This window comes from Trachurus japonicus, chromosome 10 (genome assembly GCF_045865225.1).
Source record: "Trachurus japonicus isolate A0001 chromosome 10, Traja_1.0".
Lineage (NCBI taxonomy): Eukaryota > Metazoa > Chordata > Actinopteri > Carangiformes > Carangidae > Trachurus > Trachurus japonicus.
In genome coordinates this window covers 25,301,911-25,322,197 of record NC_140916.1, presented here as the reverse complement: position 1 = coordinate 25,322,197, position 20,287 = coordinate 25,301,911, and the positions used below count along the sequence as shown (strand labels likewise).

Sequence of the window (20,287 nt, the reverse complement as noted above, 5' to 3'; positions counted from 1 at the left end):
TACCTTTCATTAATAAAGCCAAGGACATGGAGAAAGGAAGAGGGCAAGAGAGGGTGTTAAATGTGGGCAAGTATGTGAGAAAAAGGAAAACAGAGGGTACTGTAACTGAGTTACTAGGTTACGCTGTTGACATGACAGAATGCAGAGTAGAAGCCGAACCAACAAGTCAGGTGAAGCTGTGTTTAGAACAACTTGAACTGTGGCCCTGCGTGAAAAGAGGCAGCTACCTCATTCATTAGACTGAGGAGACCAGTCCAGTGCAACAAGTCTCCCAAATGAAATGAGAACGTTTGCTGAAGCAGGGGAGAAGCTACAATCTGCCAGTTTATACTGTTGAAAATAAAGCAACATCACCTGACCAATAATATGGCCATGAGAGGGTTTTGGCATGTGAATGCAAATATGAGCCATATGGAGAAAAAAAAAAGAAAAAAAGGGAGATGGACATGCACTTACAGTGCTTTTCTAGTCAATGACCACTCAAAGTTCTTTACAGTACACATTTGCACACTAATGATAAATCAGGGGCAATCAGGTTCAGTATCTTGCCCAAGAAAGCTTTAACATGAGGAATGGAAAAAGCTGCGAGTCAAACCATTGACCCTATAATTAGTAGACAACCTGCCCTACTTCCTGAGCCACAGCCGCCTCAACAAGGATCAGATTAGATTAAAGCGTGTACCACACTTCACTTTGCTGCAATTTAAGGTGCTGCCTTGGCCAATCAAACATGAGAAAGTTCACACTCCTGGTGGATTATGTTATATAGTGAACAATGAACATCCCTTCCCTGTGATATCATAAGTTCATGTACCATACTTTTTAGACTGATGAGCCTTAAAGTCGTCGATCTATACCTCACAAAATACCCCAGAATCTAGACATACAGTTGCCCAGATATTTCAAACCATGTCCCCAACCTATGATGAAATCTGGACTGACCATGTTTTGTTATATATATATATATATATATATATATATATATATACAGTATATATAAAAACTCCAGATGTGCACCTTTTTTTAACCAGATTTTTGCACAAACCTAAAGAGGAGATCTCTGTATTCTTGGGGTTTTGGTGCAGTGACTTCCGCTTCATGGGTTTGCATCTCAAATACTTAGAGGAACACACTTCCTCTGATGCAACCCCCAGCATTATCTTAATGCAAAAAACAAAAAACAAAAACAAAAACTATAATTGTATGTTCTACTCACAATGATTTCCAAAGAGACATTATTTGTTAGAAACGCCGCATGGTTGCATCTACAGTTTTACTTCTGTCTTTGCTCGACAGGGACTTTAGTTTCCTGCACCTGATACATCATCACTTACAATATTCATGCACGGCATGTTGTATCTCAGAAAAATAGGTAACACTGGGGAAAAACAGGCATCTTGTTGGAGCTCAAATACAAGAGCGTGAATTGGAATGGCATTTGCAGTGATCCATTAAACCAAATATACTTCCCTTGATAAAACTCATTATGGATATGTGTGAGCGTGAATGTGCAGTGTGTGCGCAAGCATTCTTGTGTAGACAGCTTTGTGGGATAGAGGGGCCTATCATTAAAAAATCATTTGTGCTTGTTAGCAGTTTGACAGACAAAGTATAGGCAGCAGGACTCTGCATTATGCTCATTGACTTTCCCTCACCCCACCATGTAATTCTGTAAAGGATGTAAAGCAGGCAGGACCTGTGTGCTTCCGTGGCTACAATTATGTTGCTTTTTGCAGATTCAATAGTTTACAATGCGGGCCACCCTCGGACATGCCATTTTGAGCTTTGGAGGGAGCGCAGGTTCAGAGCAAGCTCAGATTTGCCCTGAAGTGCTGAACTAGTGAACTGATTTGCTCCTGGGTGGAAAAGGCATGAAAATCAGGAAGCAAATGCAACTGTGCACGACAGGTTCTCCAACAATCCCCTAAAATAGCTAAAATTACTCTTAATAACAGTAAAAGCTTTATTTTCTTTTTCATAGCTAAGGAAATGCTGGAATTTGTGGCTAATAGCAGACAAAATGTGCCATTTCTTAATATTTTCCATTTTCATTTGCATCCAATTCAAAATTCATCTGTACTGCACTTTGGAATCCCAGCAGAAAATGAACTTCTCTTTTGTGTTTTCTTCTCTGTGAATTATGAAGCAATATATATTCCTTCCTAATAATAAAGAGCTTTAGTTAAAAGATGTTTCAACAGACACAGACAGAAAAGTAAATGGAAAGAATGGAAATGACAAAGACAATATAGCAGGTAGGCCCCAAAATTCAGGGGTCACATATTCCTGCTCTCCTGGAATCAGCTCCCAGCTGAAGTCGCTCTACTGTATCTCACATAATCTGTCAGACTGTCTTTCCTCCCGGTCGCTCAGTACAAGACAAAACGTATTTAAAAAATCATTGGGCTTCTCCGTGCGCTATTAAAAAATAAAGGACAGTGAAGGGGAACTGGATAATAAGAGAAGATGGGGAGTATTACACTCTTAAATTGGTTACACACATTTCTCATTGTTCAAAAATTCCGTGCAGCTGTCTTCACACACTTGCAAAATGGCACAACACAATGTCACTTTCGGGATTCTTTAAAACTACCAACATATCTCCTTCCTATTTACTGGCATATTTTTTTCCATTCACGTATAGACTTCTATACAATGAGGCCGCCCTTTGCCACTAAGGTACACATGTGAAAGAAAAGAAAGAAGAAAACAGTCCTATCATGAACACACTGTATATAAACTGTACCCTCAATGAAAAATGCAAATATAGTATGTATTAGTTATCTACTGAAGGTAATGAATAGTAATAGCTCTATACTCATTGGAGACTAGAGTACAGATGGTCCTCTCAGTCGTCTCGTCTCTCACCACACACACACAACCACACACACATGCACACGAACACTCTCTCACTCTATCTCTCTCTCTCCTCTCACCCTCACGATCACTGCTTCTCAGGCACTCGTCTATCTCTGCCCATGTTTATGTAAATCGCCTCTTTCAAAGTGGTCCCCTCTTTGTATAGAAAGTAATGAAATTATAAAGGGAAAATGACTATGTAAACATATGCAAAACTGGCTTTAGATACAGTCCAGAGACAATTGTGGAGAGTTTGGGTGCGATAATTCATGAATTCATGAATCATGAGAGACGTTGGTCATTGAATTCGTTTGGTGTCAAAGCAATGAAGAATGATCTACAGTTCAGTTTGGTTCAGGCAGACTGCTGCTGTGCTATGCTGTGTGAGGAGGAGAAAAATGTTCTTGCTCTTTAGTTGATATTGAAGAAAAAAATGCAGTGAAATGGAGAGGGAGTTCAGCCAATGACGAAAACAGGGGATAATAAGGCGAGATGGTGAAGAATGATGAAAGTCCGAAAGAGTCAGACAGAGAGGAAGACAGTCAGGCATACAGAGCAGTACTGTTATAAATTATATTCAAACATACAGGATTTAATGAAAACTCCTGAGCAGAGAGTATATGACTTGAATATGTGTTGTACAAAGGTCAGAGTTCAAAGTGAGAGTTGTTCATAAGAGAGTGAGAATGGAGTTTGTGAGATTGTTGTGCAGCCACTGTTATCACACAAGCTATTATTACTCCTGCACACACACACGCACGCACACACAGCGCAGCAGTGGGGAATACTAACAAACATCCTCACAAAGCAGGGTTTCCATGGTGATGAGAGGAAGTAGTGTATAAAATGAAGTGAATGTTGCACCGGTGCATACGTACACACCTTCAGAGGTGAGGATGCTAATGAAGAAAAATCTCTACAGATGTTGATAGTGACATTGTTGTCTTTGGTAAAAGATGAACATGTTTTTTTTCTCTTTTTTTTTTTCTTCTTATGTATAAGTTAAACTCTTTTATTTATACATGAAGATACACAGCCCAGCATCCCTGTGTTTGTATTGGACTGCTTCTGCAGTTCATGAAGCAGGAAACAGGGTGGGGTACACTCACAACTTTTATATGACCTTGTCTGATCAATATTTTGATATGTGAGAAAATTATCACACAGCTCTCTGGAACACTTGATTATCAAATAAAATAAAATAAGATAAAAATAAAAACAAAATACTCGTCATATTTTCCTAACTTATCCACAATGCAGTGGCCATGCATAGATGTTGTAAAATTAAATTCTTCAAAAAGGTTGCCACTCTGTGTACTCTGGGGCTTGTTCTTATAAATGTTCTTGACAATAAATTATTGTTATCTACGGTCAACAATTGATTGGGGCTCGCTCAAGAAAATAACATCATCAAGATGAAGGAGATAGTTGTTGTTGTTTTTTTCCTAGTACACAAATCTGCTCTCTAGTCAACCCCTCATTTAGAACATAAAGGGTTTTAGGGTATTACTATAGAAATCTTCCGCTAAATACCTTATCTCTGTCATCATCCTCATGACCATCAGATAAAATGCCTCATCCCTCAAAAAGAAGATTATTCTCTGACTCTCATTTTGCTGGGATTAAAAACAAAGTGGTTTGTAGCAGACAATACTGTCAAGATTAAAATAGTTTATCTCGACTTCTTAGACCAAAGATGTGCGTTTTGGTCTAATAAGTGAACAAAGCAATTGAAGGTACATATCTATCATCAAAGGATATTTAGTTTCAGATGTTTAAATAATATTAATGTAAAAAAAACTAAACAGAAACCCAAATCCAAATATAAATTGTGAATATTCATAGTTTTGTTTCATCAACCGCCCCCCCCCCCCCCCAACTTTTGTTGGCTCCTGTTCAAAGTGAGTCAGTGGCAGTAGCTGATTTGTGTAACAACATTACCTACCCTGTGTGACTGTTGAGTCATGTCAGAATGACAGGGCAGGTTGTCATACAGCCTCTTCCGGCTGTGTGATGACTATGAAAAGTCAAATTCACACATAAATATGTACACACACATACATGCACACGTACATGTCCCATAGCATGTGGCACGTCATTAACGAAGCCATTAGCAGCGCGGTAACGACCTAACAGTTATGCCCAAATAGGAGTGTCATGGTCAAACACTTCCCACACCTCCCAGATGACATCTGTTCTATTGGCTCCCGCCTGAGCCACAGGGGCCCTTGCACCTCCTAATGAGGAGACCAAAATAGGTGTAACAAATGTCATCCATCCCTGGGCAAGTTCTACTCCTGCCCAGAGGACAGAAGTCTGGGTTGGACAGGACATGACAGGACATGACACAACACCATGCACTCTGGAGGAGGTCTTGTCACTGGGAGGTGTAGCACTAAGCATTAAAACACCTCTCATCCATGAATAGAGGCCAAGGTTGACTAGACTGGGAGTCATGCCTCACTGTTGCCCTGAAAAGTGGGATGCTCCACATGTGTCTTCTGGGGGGGGGATCAATACTAAACTTAAAGGCTTTTGGGAAATGTTGAAAAGCCTAATTTGACCGATGAGATTCATAATTTGCCTGGAGGTCTGTCAATTGCAGGTGGGATGAGGGAGTGGGGATGTTCACTGCTGACAGGTAGAGAACATCTAAACCCCAACCTATGAATAAATGCAGACACTGTACTATTTTCCAACTGAATAAAATGACCATGCAGTGTATAGTGAAGAAAGATCAATAGAAAGTATGCACTGAACAGCTATGAATCTGTTGCAGTACTCCAACTGATATAGAGCATGCAGTGCATTAATATGCATAGATATAGTATATTTAAACCATATATACTTAGATAACAAAGGGAATTAAATATAAGAGGTTTATTCTGAGATCTCTACTTCTGTATATAGGTTAAGGGGGGGCGGTATAGACATCATCGCACATGCCTTCATGTCCTGCTTTTTGTTGTAAGGTTTCCTGTGTGCTCCTTTTTCATCCTATTTTCCTGTTTTGTTGTTTTTCTGGCTCATTCATTGCCCACTTCGGGACTGGAACATTTCTGACACTATAACAGATGGCAAGGCACAATGCTTCACTCTCTTTTATCTCCGTTTGGTTCCCTCTTAAGAAACCTTGAGTAATTGTGATTTTAAAATTTATTTTGGAGTTGAATATCTGAGACCTTTTTTTTTTTTTAAGCGAATTCAATAGTGTCAAGTGTTTTTTAAATGTATTTTTATATTCTTTATTGTCTGTGGATGTTATTTCTCCTACAAACTATAGATAACTAGGTGCAATTTGTTCTTCTGGCTTTAATTAAGGGCATATTACATAAGGTTTTGTAATTCATTGAACCATTGCGGAATATATGGGATGTTTTATTTCCTATATTTTTGTATTTCCTGGCTTCCTATGGATGTGTGGAAACAGCTTTGTAGTTTAAAGGGACAACGAGGAGTTTTGGAAAAGCGAAGCGTTTTCACACTACATTTATGAGCCTCCGCGCGCACCGTAGAATTCTTCGACCGACGCAAGACGGATTCATGTTTTCATTCATCAAGAATTAAAGTCAGAGGTTCAAAGAGGTTCAGTTACCGTCGTAGTCCCGACCATAAACGGCAATACGGCGGCGTTATTCTCATGAGCGTCCGCGAAACCGAAAGTAAGGAAACGCTGGTCGGCTCGCTCAGCATTTCCACTATTAATTAAAATAACAAAATAACGATAGAGACAAAACGATATATTTATCGAAAATGGAGCCATTAACAAGTGTGGGTAGCGTAGATTCATCCACATTAACGTGAGACTTTTTTATAACCAAATAGAAACTCCTCATTGTCCCTTTAAAAGTTTGTCTCCAGGTACATACCAATGGTTTGACTTTAGAATGGTTACAGTGTGCCAATAATATTTTTAAACACAGACATGTCAGTTTCAGTTCAGTCTGTGGGTTTTCCTTTTTTTTTCAGTGCCAATCATTTCTTGTCCATGCTTTCCTTGTGTAAATATAGATTATATATACTGTATATCTTTACTTTCCACATCCTTTCTCCTGTCAGTCTTTGTATCCCCTTAAGCTAAAACAGGATCAACGCAAAAAAAAAAAGAAAAAGAAAAGAAAAGAAAATCTTTTTTTGAACTAGTCTTCAGCCAAGGCCATGTCATGAATTGTTATTACTTTTGGCAGGAAATGGTTAGGGTATCCTGCCTTCCCAGCTTAATTTTTAATGATAGAATTTATTATCTTCCATGTATTTTTAATATTGTCTTGTTGTCTTCCACTAGTTTGCGGCCATGGTCCTTTTTTTGCTCCTTCATAATTCTTTATAATTTTGAACCTTTTTTTAATCTTTCATTTAATACATTATCTACAGTAGTAGATTTCATTTCAAGTCTTTAGAAATGAATTATTTGTCAAAATCTCTCTCAGCTGGCCAATTCTTCTCATGATACTATGACTCTATTATTTTTCTTTTTTTCTTTTTATGTTTTTTGCAAGAGACCAAAAAGCTCATTTACATATTACACATATAAACTTTACTCCAATTTAGATAATTAAATTTAGATTTAACTTCTTTAATGGAAGTAGCAATTTGATGTTTCTCTTGGCCCAAAATGTTCCACAATGTTTGGGCATGAATTGTGGACAAAGAAATTCACTGGCGGCTGGCAGGTTGGACAGGATGCATCGAAATTCTGGTTCACAGTTTAACCACCAATCTGACTGACTGTAAATCAAATTTATGTAACCATGGAAACAGCACATCTTCTTCCTGAAAGTTTTAATTTGCAATAAATGATTGATGGAATAATTTCTAAACAGAAACTATACTGAATAACTTTCAAAGAGAACATTTATTTTTATCAGCAGTGGTCGAAAAAGTTTATGTGGGCTATGGCTGCCTTCCTCGGTATGGATCATATCTGCTACATTTAGCTATTTTTAGATAGGCTAATTATACCTGCTGTGTGCAGGCTCACCCAACGGGCGTGTGGAGAGTACATTTAAAAAAAAAAAAAACTATTGAGAGTAACAACTGGTTCCCAGGGGCATTCATTTTGTATTGAGTGATAAGGAGTACTATATACTACTTATATTTGTTCCTGCTGGATGTTGGAGCCATGAAGGGGCCAAGGGGAAACAATTCAAAAGTGTGAGTGCAGTGGCCATAGGTTAAGTAGGCTACAGGTACCTTGAGTTTGGGTTAATACAATATCTAGCAGTGTCTAAAACAATATAGTGACAACTCATTATGCTGATGACAGCATACATTAAAGCCCCAGTATGTAACTTATTTGGCCTTTTATTAGCAAAAATCAAATATTGCTTTCATAAATACGTATTTCACTGAAGTCGAATCACACCCGCATACAAATGAAAGCTTTCTCGTACCTTAGAATGAGTTGTTACAAGTCGTTAAAAATACATAAGTGGGCGACGCACCGAACCTTGGCTGCCATGTTGCATCGCCATTTTTTACATTCAGTGGCAGCGTGACCACAGAAACTCACTGGAGCTGTCGGCTCGGGGAGAAAGTTTTCGAGGTAGCGCCTGTTAAAACTGTCACCACTGTGTAGTGTGAGGAAGGACGGAGGCACTTATGTTGCATTCAGGTGCAGTCAGGCACCTGAATGACACCGCCAAACCAACCGGATGTCATTTTACTCGACGAGAGAAAGATGATAAAACGTGGGTCAGGTAAACAATACGACATCACATCACCATGACAACATATTGTAACGCCTGTATTGTTTTGCCTCGTGCTGGCGGACCACTTGTTTACATAGAGGCTTGTTTAGCCTGTTACATGCAGCGTCTGTTGTCTGTCTGAGGTCTGCCCGATTTCACGTGAATGCAACATCAAGAATACATTCCGATATGCAACCGCACTGCTAGATGGGGGTAATTCCTAACATAAATGTTGGCCATAGTCAAACTGAGCCCAACCTATGATTGGTTTGCATTGTCTACCGTATTCTGAAAATGTCTTTCACTGTAAATTCTCTGTGTCTGAACTCCTTTTCTTTCTCCTTTACAAGGCCAATTTCTTCCTTTTATTAGGATATCACAGAATTCTAGTATATTTCCTGTATGGCAAAATGTTTGCACAAGACTCAAGTCTAATATTTCTGCAGAGTGCTGCAACCACTCTAGTCTACAGCCCAGAAGATGAGTGGTTTGTGCAAATTTAGGATTTGAATCTCGGTTTTACTGTGGACAAATAATTCTTGAACCAGGAAGAAAAAAAAGTGTGAATACAGGAAACACCTTTGAAAATGCCACCTACAGCCACATATAGGGGTGTGTGTTATTGTTGTGTATCAGTAACACATAATCTATTATCACTAGCATATATGTAATTCTTCTTCCGCCTCATGCCTTCCATTTCTGAGAACCTTTTTTGTTCTGAATCTATAGCATCAGTCATAATGCATCTTCATTTGCATGGTAATCCTGTAGAGTAAGTTCATTTACACAAGCAGCAGTATCAGCTGGAAAGCAAACAATTTGCATGGGTACCATTTTTGTCACAGCAGAGCAACAACTGACATACATGTGTACCTGTAAGAAATGTGGCATACGTCTGCACACAAACACGTACACACACATTTAAATTCTGAGGCTGGGGAACATGTTTAATTACAGCCTAGGAAGCAAGTGACTCGGCTGAGGAAGAAAAAAAAAACACTTGATAACAGTGACATTTACAATCTGCCTCATTTATCACAAGCTGCCAAAGCAGAGTCAGAGAGGGTCATTACATTGTAAACATAGATTAACTCAACTTTCACAAAACACACACGCAACACGGTCTGATAAATGATTTTTATTCTAAGAAAATTGCAGATGTCAGCATACATTTTCCTGGACTCTACTAAATTTCTAAATTTAATTAATCAATTAAATAATTTGAATTTCTATTGTTTGTTGCCCGCGATGTGTGTGTGTGTTTGCATGCAAATAAGAGTGTGTTCACAAAAGCTTCCAAAGCGTCAAAAATGCTTGAGGGTGCGCTTCAGACAAGACAGCTTCCAAAACGGCAAATATTTTCAGCCGCTTTGGTCACTTGTCACGTGATTGATGTCAAAGTTCGATCACACTGGTCATTGGGGGGCCGAAGGACAAAAAAAAAGAAAAAAAAAAAGGCAGCTGAAGGACATCTCTATTCTGACAGGTTGCCGCCGAACCACGTCATAGCTAATTACCCTAAAGTTAACCAAGGCTCAACTTCTGGTCTGGTGACGCTTTTGACGTTGTTCAGTGTCGCCGGGCTCTCCTTGAAATGAATTGACTTCCGGCGTTTTGACGCTTTTGAAGCTTTTGGTGTGAACGCACAGTTAGTGTCATGCCGAACGTGCTATCTATTTAACTAGCACTTTCTCTTCCTATTATTTGTCTCATTTGTTACCCAGTGTTCATGTGTGTTTGTGAGTGTGAGTGTTTGTGTTTGTGTATGCATGCACCTGTGCCAACATCAGTGCTAATAGCTAGCACTTTCACTTTCATAGCGCAGACATGATTTGACACACTAAGCTGAGGTGTACTCTAAGTTGTGTGGATAATGTTATACAGTGCCTCCCATGGGCTCATCAGGTGCTCATAGATCTGTACTTAGTGCCAGTCATTCTGTTTAGTCTCAAAACAACTATTAATTGCTCTCACTCAGTTTATACAAACATCAATACACAGGGGAAAAAAAGAGCCAATGTGAGTCTCCAAATGGGCCCTTTTGACATGTACAGTATCTTGAGTGTGTGTCTGCGAGTGCCAAATGCTCAACCAGATGTTACTTTCAATTAAGTTCCCCTTTACAGATCTCCGTGCATGTGTAGGGGCCACACATGCAAACCCTTCATGAGCAGTTTCCTGTATAAATGAGCAAAGTATGGGGATGGGGTGAGTGGGAGTGCATCGACAAACCAGAGCACTGGAGTCAAAGTCGGCCCCAGGATATTCTTCAGCGACTCCACTGCTCTATTGCTGTAGCTACGGGATGCTTTAGAGTGTCAGCAGCTGGCAGAGGTGCAGAACGCCAGGCAGAAGACAAAGATAAAGAGGGATCGGAGGAAGAGGGGAGAGGATTGTGTTTAATCTCGCTGCCATTTATTTTTAATAGCATGCAGCTGCTTTGTTCTCTCTTTGATCATCAGCAGTCCAGGTTGACTGTAACCCAATGGAATCCATGGGCACACAGGCACGTCTGCAGACAAAGAAGCATATAAACACTATTTCTGCATCATTTTTTATTTGATTTTTGTACTTGTTTACTCCCAATTTTCAATGACCGATGCTTGATGTGCTACAATCACTCTCAGCTGGGCTGTTGGCCTTGGGGCGGGCGGCAAACAGACATGTATTACGACTGTGACACATGACTGCTGCCAGCAATAAGCTTCACCATGAGTGTGCATTGGGTAGACACTACCCCCCTAATTCAACCCACCACTGTGCAAGAGCCGCAACCAAGCAGAAGAAGTCCCTAGTGAAACAACAAGGACAAGAACCCTCACTGGTTCTCTTACAGTGAACACAGCTCTTGCTGTGATGGCCAGAGGCAACACTACCAGAAATCAGACACTGATGACTCTGTACCCGTGAGTAGCTTTTTGATACTGTCCATCTCGACGTTAAACGAGTGCAGAAGATTGTGGACTCCTCTTATGATGATATAACCAAGCCTAGTTTGTATTGTAAACACCTGGCTGTCTCTAAGTGGTGATTAGATGTGGTCAAGGCCTTGATAAATCACATTTATATCCTTGTCATGCATCATCTCATTCTGCCAGAGAGCATTCTCCAAACACTGCACGGGAAGCTGCTCTCCCTAGAGGGTTGGGGTTAGTCCCCGAATCTCGCTGAAGAGGACACATTGTGAGAGCCTGCTGCTGCTGCTGCTGCTGTTCTCGCACATGCTTGGAAAGTCTTCTATGATCCCCAAAGAATGAAGATAACAGAGGATGCACTTCCAGCATAAAGCCTCCTCCCAGCCAACCCGTAGTGCATTTTCCCTGCCACTTGGTCTTGAATACAGGCAGTGAAGGCAATCATGCAGAGTTTGGCAGAGTTTTTGGACAAGTGACAAAGCGGTCGTCGTCCTAGTCTAGTTTTTGTCACAAGCTGATGGAGTGAGGAGAGTGCAGAATGAGATAAACCTCACCATTATGTATATGACACCTCTTTGAGGTTTAAATGGACTGCCTCTGATTATATCAGAACACATGTGCACATCTCAGTGCACCTATGAAGATGAGAGGTCAAGCCTATAGAGCTCAGAGAGTGAGCAAAGCCTGTGTGAAATTGAACACAAAGACACTCAGTGTGCTCATCGTTGAAGCCATAGAGTGTGCCTCAACATAACAAATGTGTGATATGACCACTAAAGCAACAATACAGGAACAGCAAGGGTGTGAGAGATGGGGGGTGGGGAAGAACAAGAAAGAGAAAGCAGAAGCATGAAAGGTGTGACAAAAGAGCAAGACAGTACATAAAAGAAAGTGGGAAAAAAGTGAGAGGTGGAAAGAGACAGACGCAGAGACAGAATGAAAAGGGACAGTAGATGATGCTGAGTGTTGTCCAGACAGTGAGGCAGGTAGGTGGGTGCTAGATTCTCTGTGTGATGTCCAGCCCTCGGGGCAAAGCAGCGGAGGAGAATGTGGAGGGGCTCATTTAGATCGCTCTGAAAAGGAAAAGGCCAAAGCTTCCAGAGAATGCAGTGGCCGCAATAATGCCCACTGTTAGAGGTGGACCTGCGGGGATGACACACCCCTGGGATGTGCTGAATAGAAGCTGCAGAGAAGGGCTCTGTGTGTGTGTGTGTGTGTGTAAGTGTAAGAGAGAGAGGTAAAGTGCAGGTTCAAAAAGCAAAGACTGGCTGAAGGATGACAGACAAGAGACAAAGATAGTGCTGTAGGAGAGTAGGGACAAGTGTGATTCTGCTAACGAATAGGAGTTTACACCTTTGACACATTTTTATTGCTGCCACTGGATTATCTGTTTAGCAGTTTATCTCTAATTAACCCAGTGAAACGAAATATGCTCATCCAATTTTATGTGTAACATAAAGCACATGAACATGTCTATAATATTTTGGGATCTATGTCAATGGGGCTCCTACCTTATTGTTATCACTGATGTATTCTAATACATTGCTTTGTGGTGTTAAATAGTGAACACTTTTAATGAGCTTTCCAGGCTGCTGAATGTTATGGTGAGGAAAGGACGTGTTATTTGGCTGCGCTTATCCAAGCAGACGAGATAATAAGTGTGTAATGGGGAAACAGTAGAGCTGAGATCCAACGAAAGCAGGGGGTCTGTTACAGAACACAACCGTACCCACTTTGTCAAAATCTGCAAGGAGCCATTTGGTATAGCCAGTGTTCAAACACTGTAGAAAAAAGCTCAAATTAAAAAGGGTTTGCTTGAAACTTGCACATGTTCAGATTGCATCTTCAGCCTGGTATAGTCAGGTTCTTTGAAACAGGGATTTTCAAAATTAGACAACATTATACTGCACAATACAACAGTGCTTTCTTTTGTCTCTCAGTGGTGGCCAGATAATGAGACTGAATTGTCATTAAGTTTCATCTTATTCATTCATCTTGATGCAGGATGTGCAGCTGCTATGCTTGTCGCTGTTTTCTGTCCATGTCTTTAATCAATGTGAACAGATAGCTCACTTGAAAAGATAATATCCCCATTCTTAATCCCGCCTACTAAGCTCCGACTGGTCTAATGTTTCTCTAACTTTGGGAAACATCTGTTTCACCACCATTTCTTTTTCTTTTTTTTTGACCTCTGGATGACTTTTAAGGGTATATATAAGTTAGAAGTAAAATTTCAATCTCTTTGATGCAGATCTACAGCCAGCATACTGTATCAATATTGCATAGAAAAAAAGAATGTATGTATATACTGTATATGTATTTTTCTGAATTTGGATGTAAGTGTAAATGTAAGCACAAATATGTTGGCTGTAGGAGGAATACATTATCAGCAGGTAGACTTGGGGCAGACCTAAACAGAGGTCAGTAACAGCTCATTTTAAAGCAGCAAAAAGTTGCCTGATGGGCAGGGCGCTAAGTCCACAGAAAGCATTTTTTGCCAGGGAGGAACAGAGCCACTAAACATAAAGGTAAAACATAAATATACAACACACCAAAAGGATTCCCAACACACTCTAGATATGGTTCTGAAGGGAGATGATGTTCCTTTTTAAGTTGAATTTATGCCTCAGGAAACAGTGAAGTTCCAGTGGTGCTTTTCATGCGTAATGATGTGCACTAAGTAAGTTATTTTAGAAAGCAATGATATCTTTGGACTCTCTGCAGTAAGCTACAATGTAATGTCTGTGTTCCTGCAGAGATTCAGTGAGAGAGGCCGTACTTGTTTAAGCGGTTAAGACATAAGAACAACAATTGTTATAAACCTGCCTGTATACGTGAAAACACAAATGGAACAATTGAAGAACATTCTTCACGTCCTTGGAGTTTTCTTCAATGATGCCACATCTCCTGATCCTTTATTCCACTCAGAACATATTCTGAGAACATCAGCTATCCACCTAATAATTTGCACTGAATAACTAACTAACTTTTTCAGAATTACAAGAGCAGCCTTGAGAAAAACTGACTTATTGAATGTGTGCATTGTGCATGTGCAGGATAAAGAAAGTGTAAAAAGCAAAAACAGTGAAATTCTCTAAGCTCTCTTCAAGGTGCGTCAGTGAAAAAAATGATAAATGTGTGTTTCAGTGCCCCGGTCCCACCTGTGCATTAGTCACACCTTTTTGTCTCACACATGAATATACCGTGTGTAAGTCAATATGCATTAACACACCACAGACCTGCAAATTGCCTGTGCCACACGTAGCCATTTAAGCAAAAATTACAGTCTGAGAATAGTTTTGGATGACCTCAAAACTTCTCACAAAGAAATGGAGAAACCATGATGGCTCCCCCAACCAAAAAGAATAACATCATTATAATTTAATCAAAGATAATCACATTTTCTAGTGTGGCCCCATCAGCGCATGAATTACTAATATTGCAGGTCAGTTCAGATATCAAACCTCTCCTTCAAAACATTGTTGATTATTCAGTAAAACAACAAGGACATTATCTGGACTCATTCTCCCCCATGCTCCGCTTTAGTAGTTCCTGGTGAAGAAAGTAAAGTTTCTGTCTACTTGTACCATCTTGCCTGTCAACTACAAGCTGTTCAAAAGAAGGCAACATTGTCTCAATCCCTCACTCTCATGTACTAGTTATAAATAAAAATATCTGGTTGAGAGATGAAGAGAACTGTTTGTCTGCTGCTTCTCTCGCTCTGTTGTTCGCACCCAAACTCCTTTGCTTTTCTTTCTCCCTCCTTCCAGCATTACTCCTCCTCCCGTGGTGTCACAGTCCATATGGTGCTGCAACACTGTTGGTCTCCTGTGGCCACACTTCCCACGATGCATCTGTGGCTCTGGGCTTTCGAAGGGAGCTGATAGGCTGAGAGGACTGTGGTATCGACCAGCTATCGCTCGGTGTGAGGTCAGCCCAGTGCAGCAGTGGAGTGTGTCCGACCAGCACACACCACTGACTTCCAGTCTTTCATCTGTCGTGCCAATCAATCCTCTATTTTCTATCGTTACCTTTGCCTCCATAGTACAAAGTATGCCCTTCTATTGTATTCTTTTCTTTGAAGAAACATTTTTCCCGGTTCCATTTCATATTGTCTTCTTTAAGCTACTGTCAGATTGATCCATTTCTCTTATGTCTTGAAACCACGGATAGTTAGACATGAAACCTTGAGAAGAGTTTTACCTTTTCAAGATAAAATCAAAATGCTCCATTTGGAAAATGGCATCAATGACTTTCAAACCGCTTTATTTTTCCTAAAGAGGATTTTGTGTTATTCTACTGTGTTCTGCACAGTTGTGTTGTGCTGCACTGAGCTCTTGTCCTCTCCTGTCTGTGTCCATGCAGAGAAAACAGAGCTTAGCACAGATCAATCCCATTGAGTCTGACTCCTTTCACCAGCCGGGGATCGATACTGCCTGTTTCATGTCCCTCCGCAATATACACACGTGCACACACATACACACGCACAGTTTAAAGACATGCCTATGAGAACAGGCCCACCCCTTTAAAGATGACCTATCGGCCTATCGGCTAACTTGCTCACTGGGGGATACAGAAGTTCATTATGACAGGCTTGCCAGTGCTAAAGGTCTGCTTTGGTCCTCTGCTGCAAAGTGCAGCATTTACACCATCTGATTACATTAACAGCTTGCCAAAGATGCCTAACAAGAAAACACACAGTGGCTAAAAGTAGTATACAGCTGGAAACCATTTACATGTGCAACAATGTGACTGATGAATGTGTAATACCAGATGTTTAGGTGATATCAGCATCACATGGAAAGAGTCTGTTTGGCTACGCCAGGTTCAACCATACGTGCGGGACACAGAGAGCTGAAATAATTGGTAACATTTTCACATTAAATTGCCACATTGTGCAGTTTCTAGTTTTGCTTTTTAGATTCAATTTGCTGCCTTCAGTATCTATTACATGTAGAATGTATAAATTACTTAGCGTAAAAGGGCTGTATGACATTTCACAAGCTCTAGCTTTTATTAAACTTTTTATGCAGATTAACAAACTATAAATAGTTTGACATTTGGGGAAATATGCTAATTTGATTCCTTGCCAAGAGTTAGATAAGAAGATACCACTTTAACGTCTATACAGTTAATATCAAACTACGACCAGCAGCCAGTTAGCCGAGCGCAAAGACTGGGAATGGCGCTGTTATGAAATGCGGGTTAGTCGGCTTAAAAAGAAAAAAAAAAATCTGTTTGATTCCTCAAATACATCATCATGTATTTGATAAATGTATACAAAAATAAATAGGCTAAACAAAAAAAAAGGTAAGTTGGTAATCAGATTTTGAAACCTTTAAAACAAGGCTGGGTCAAGCACGCTGATTAGAAACTAAGCTACTGTAACTGGCTCATCCAAGCCTATGTTGTTTATTTTTATATGCTTACTGTAGCACAACCAACTGATACATTTTTCACACAGTTTTGTGCTGAGCAGTGAGCAAAGTAGTGAGGTTTTGTTAAGTATGAACAGAGGCAGGCTATGCTAGCCTTAGCTAATCACCAGCCGTAGTCAATATTAACTGCACACAACATGAAGATAACTCTCAAATAACTCTCTGCAAGACAGTGAAAATGTACTTGATTTTTCAGTGTCTCCAGTTCAGTACAGTATGGATTGAGTCCAACTACTGTATACTAAAAAATTCAAAAGGGCTCCACAAACTCACCTTGCCTGGAGTACTCATCGGCCTCATGGTGAACCAGGTCAGTCACACAGCCTCCATAGTGCAGCCTCTGCTCATGGTCAAAGGCCTTGAGTGTCTCACTGGAGCTGTAAGACTTCTGGGTCGGCACACGGCACTCGTCTGCATCCAGGGAGGAGGTGTTGTACTGGGAGTCTTTGGGGCAGCGACCTCTGGTCAGGGAGCGGTGCCGACGATCCTTCAGATCCATGGTGGGGAGGATGGGGAAGCAGGGAGGAGAGATGGAAGCGGTGAAGGAGGAAGGGGAGGAGGAGATGGTGGAGGGAGATGGAAAGGCCCCCTAGCAGGCCTCCGTAATGTCAATCTCCTCTTCAGTCACCTGGAAAACAGAGATAGAGAGAGAGAGAGAGAGAGTGAGAGAGCAGAAAATACGTCAAAAGGTTGGTATAAAATTAATGGATGCACTGCCGTGACTCATTCTTCCTTTGCACTCCACAGAGAATCTACAGGGGAAGTTAGGTAAGAAGGAGCGTGGAGAATGGACATTAGAGCTGGCAAATATGTAACACATCAGAGTATTGATGTGAGATAAGTAAGGCTATTGTGGAGAGAAACAGAGCTGCCAGAGCTGTGGTCCACAGAGATAGTCGACCATCGACCGGCCTGATGAAAAATGGTCAGCCAGCATTTAAATCCATGACATAAACACAGAGAGTGACTCAAGCACAGTACAGTCATCCTAAACTGATGCCAGCGCCACACCAATACAGACAGACAAAAGAAAAAAACTGCAATGACAAGTGGGGGCACATAATTCAAAAATAAAGACAAAAAAATGTGGGTGTAAAGCTGAGAGGAAACACACACAGAATAATGGGAGAGAGACAAAATCTAGATTGGAAATAGGTAAAGGGTGAGAGGGAAAGAAAAGCAACCGGATGCAACAGGAAGGATGGAAGAAGAGGAGAAATGACTTGAGGGCATTGCTAGTCTCTCCCTCATTATCAGAGTGAGAATGAATCCTGCTCCCTTGGAGGGTGTAAGGGATAATCAAACACACCCAGACACAGACACACACACACACACACACGCATGCACGGACACACGCACGTGCACACCACACAAAAGCACATATACAGTATGAAGGTACCTGTGCCGAGATAACAGTGTTACCTGAACTTGACACAGCATGTAATACAACTTGTAACACAACTAAACGCGCACAACGAGACATCACCTCCTCCGTGCTCACGCCTGATCTGTCCACTTCCTTTGCATCGCAGACAGCAGACTTTTAATCTATTCAAATCTTATACTTGTGGATGCAGATTATACATGATTATGATGCTAATATGGCATGATACTTGTGCTACGGCCTTGAGCAGTGCATTACATTAGCAGCTAAAGATCAAAGTACAACAATACAACAACCAGCATTAATTGACAGGAACGCTTCCAGCAGCTGCCTGTATGGGATATTTATGGTAATAAATAGGTCATCCATGTTTCTGTTGCTTCAGGCCGAGGAAAGTCTGGTCCACCCACTGCATTAAAGCGTAGCATTGCATTTTCATCAAAATATCTTTCAGTCTGGATCACATTTACCAATATCAGAGCTGGGGCATTTCTAAAGAACAGGCATCATCGGATTCAGAAAGTGTGATGTAACTAATTGCATGCTGGGATGGAGGAAGAATGAGACGGGAGAAAAAAAAGAGAGAGAAGGATACAGAATGTGAGTCAATCTATTCAACGAGGGCTCATTTTAAAATGCTTAGAAAGTAGTATTGAGTGCCCTGCTATGTCCATTGATTAACAGTAGGTATTAAGTCTCATAAAGAGCTCATTATACTCCAGCATCCATCACATAGGCTATTAGGAGTTCAACCTTAATGTATTTGTACCTTGAATGGAGGGTGAGGAAATAGAGAGGGATACTGGCTCGGGAAATGTGGGGACGTTGGTGACTGGCATTATGCAAACAATGGCCCAACGAGGCTTTGTGGGTGTGTTTAGCTTGGAGTATTTGTGTTTGCTGAGTTCTGACATTATGCACACTTAAAAGTTCAGTGTGACTTATACAACTCTCATGTCTACTGTATAGCCTATATGTCAAGTGCGTTACATCTGTTTTTCTTTTTTTTTTCTTTTTTACAAGATAACCTCCCTTTACAATATGTTGTATGTGTGCTACCATATGACTAGGTAAAGATAGTAAATTTATCTTGATGTTTCCATTGTTAGCAGCATTCAACAAACATTTCCCATAATGAAGTTTCAGATAGTGGAAGTTATGGATTGTAAAAATTACATTATGAGAGCTTTGGTAGAAATCAAAGTGCCTGCTGTGCTTGAAAATTTCCATGGGAGCTGTAGTTTTGTTTTTGGTGAAGAATTTGATCAAAGCTTGCAAAACAAACCTAAAAGTTAAGGTCACAAATGTTCAAATGTTTTAAATAACTATTAACTTCTAACAGCATGTTCTGTAGTCGATGCTCATTTAGGCTACAGATGAAAGACATTTTAAATGAGCAATTCTTTTGTGATGCACAAGCTAGAACAGCTTTGCCAAAAAAAACTGAAAAAAAGAGAAAAGTTACAAAACAGCTCCATGACCTCAAAACCTCTGCTTTATGCAATGCTAGGCTGATTGCCTCCATCTCAATCATGCGTATTTCCCTGAATGTTACATATATACCTGGAAAGGTGGTGTCAAACTGTGCAAATCAGTGGGAACAGCCGGGGTTAAATGAATAAAAAATCTATAGATAACCCTTTGAGTAACAGGTGTGTGTAGCAGGCACAAAGGGACAGGAGCAGGTTTGCAGGTGTGTTACTGAGTAGTAGGAGGAGAAATGACACACAATGAGAGATAGATGAACGAAGTGGAGAAAGCCGAGGGGGTCAATCACGAGATCTGGAACCTAAATCAATCACATTCCACCCACGCAGGTGTTTCCCTCAAGGTCGCAGAAGCACACAACCTTCGTACACGGACACACAGCAAACTTTTTCTTGTTAATTATACTCCAGTCACACCGTCCCAACCTCCCCTGATCATTGTGGAGAGGCAGATTATTTCATTCATCAGAAGTGTAATGACTTAATGTGATTCTGACTCGACCACAATTTCAAG

The 20,287-nt window shown here is 40.6% G+C and overlaps 1 protein-coding gene across 5 annotated transcripts in view; it reads right to left on the bottom strand.

Moving 5' to 3' along the window:
• The window catches only part of tenm2a (teneurin transmembrane protein 2a), a 224,916-nt gene that overhangs the window by 153,316 nt on the left and 51,313 nt on the right, over nt 1-20,287 (bottom strand). For all 5 annotated transcript variants that reach the window (XM_085788361.1, XM_085788362.1, XM_085788363.1 and 2 more), the window contains exon 2: nt 17,176-17,530. In XM_085788361.1, the coding sequence (XP_085644487.1) occupies nt 17,176-17,401 (226 nt within the window). In that variant the 5' untranslated portion in view covers nt 17,402-17,530. The remainder of the gene's footprint in view (nt 1-17,175; nt 17,531-20,287) is intronic.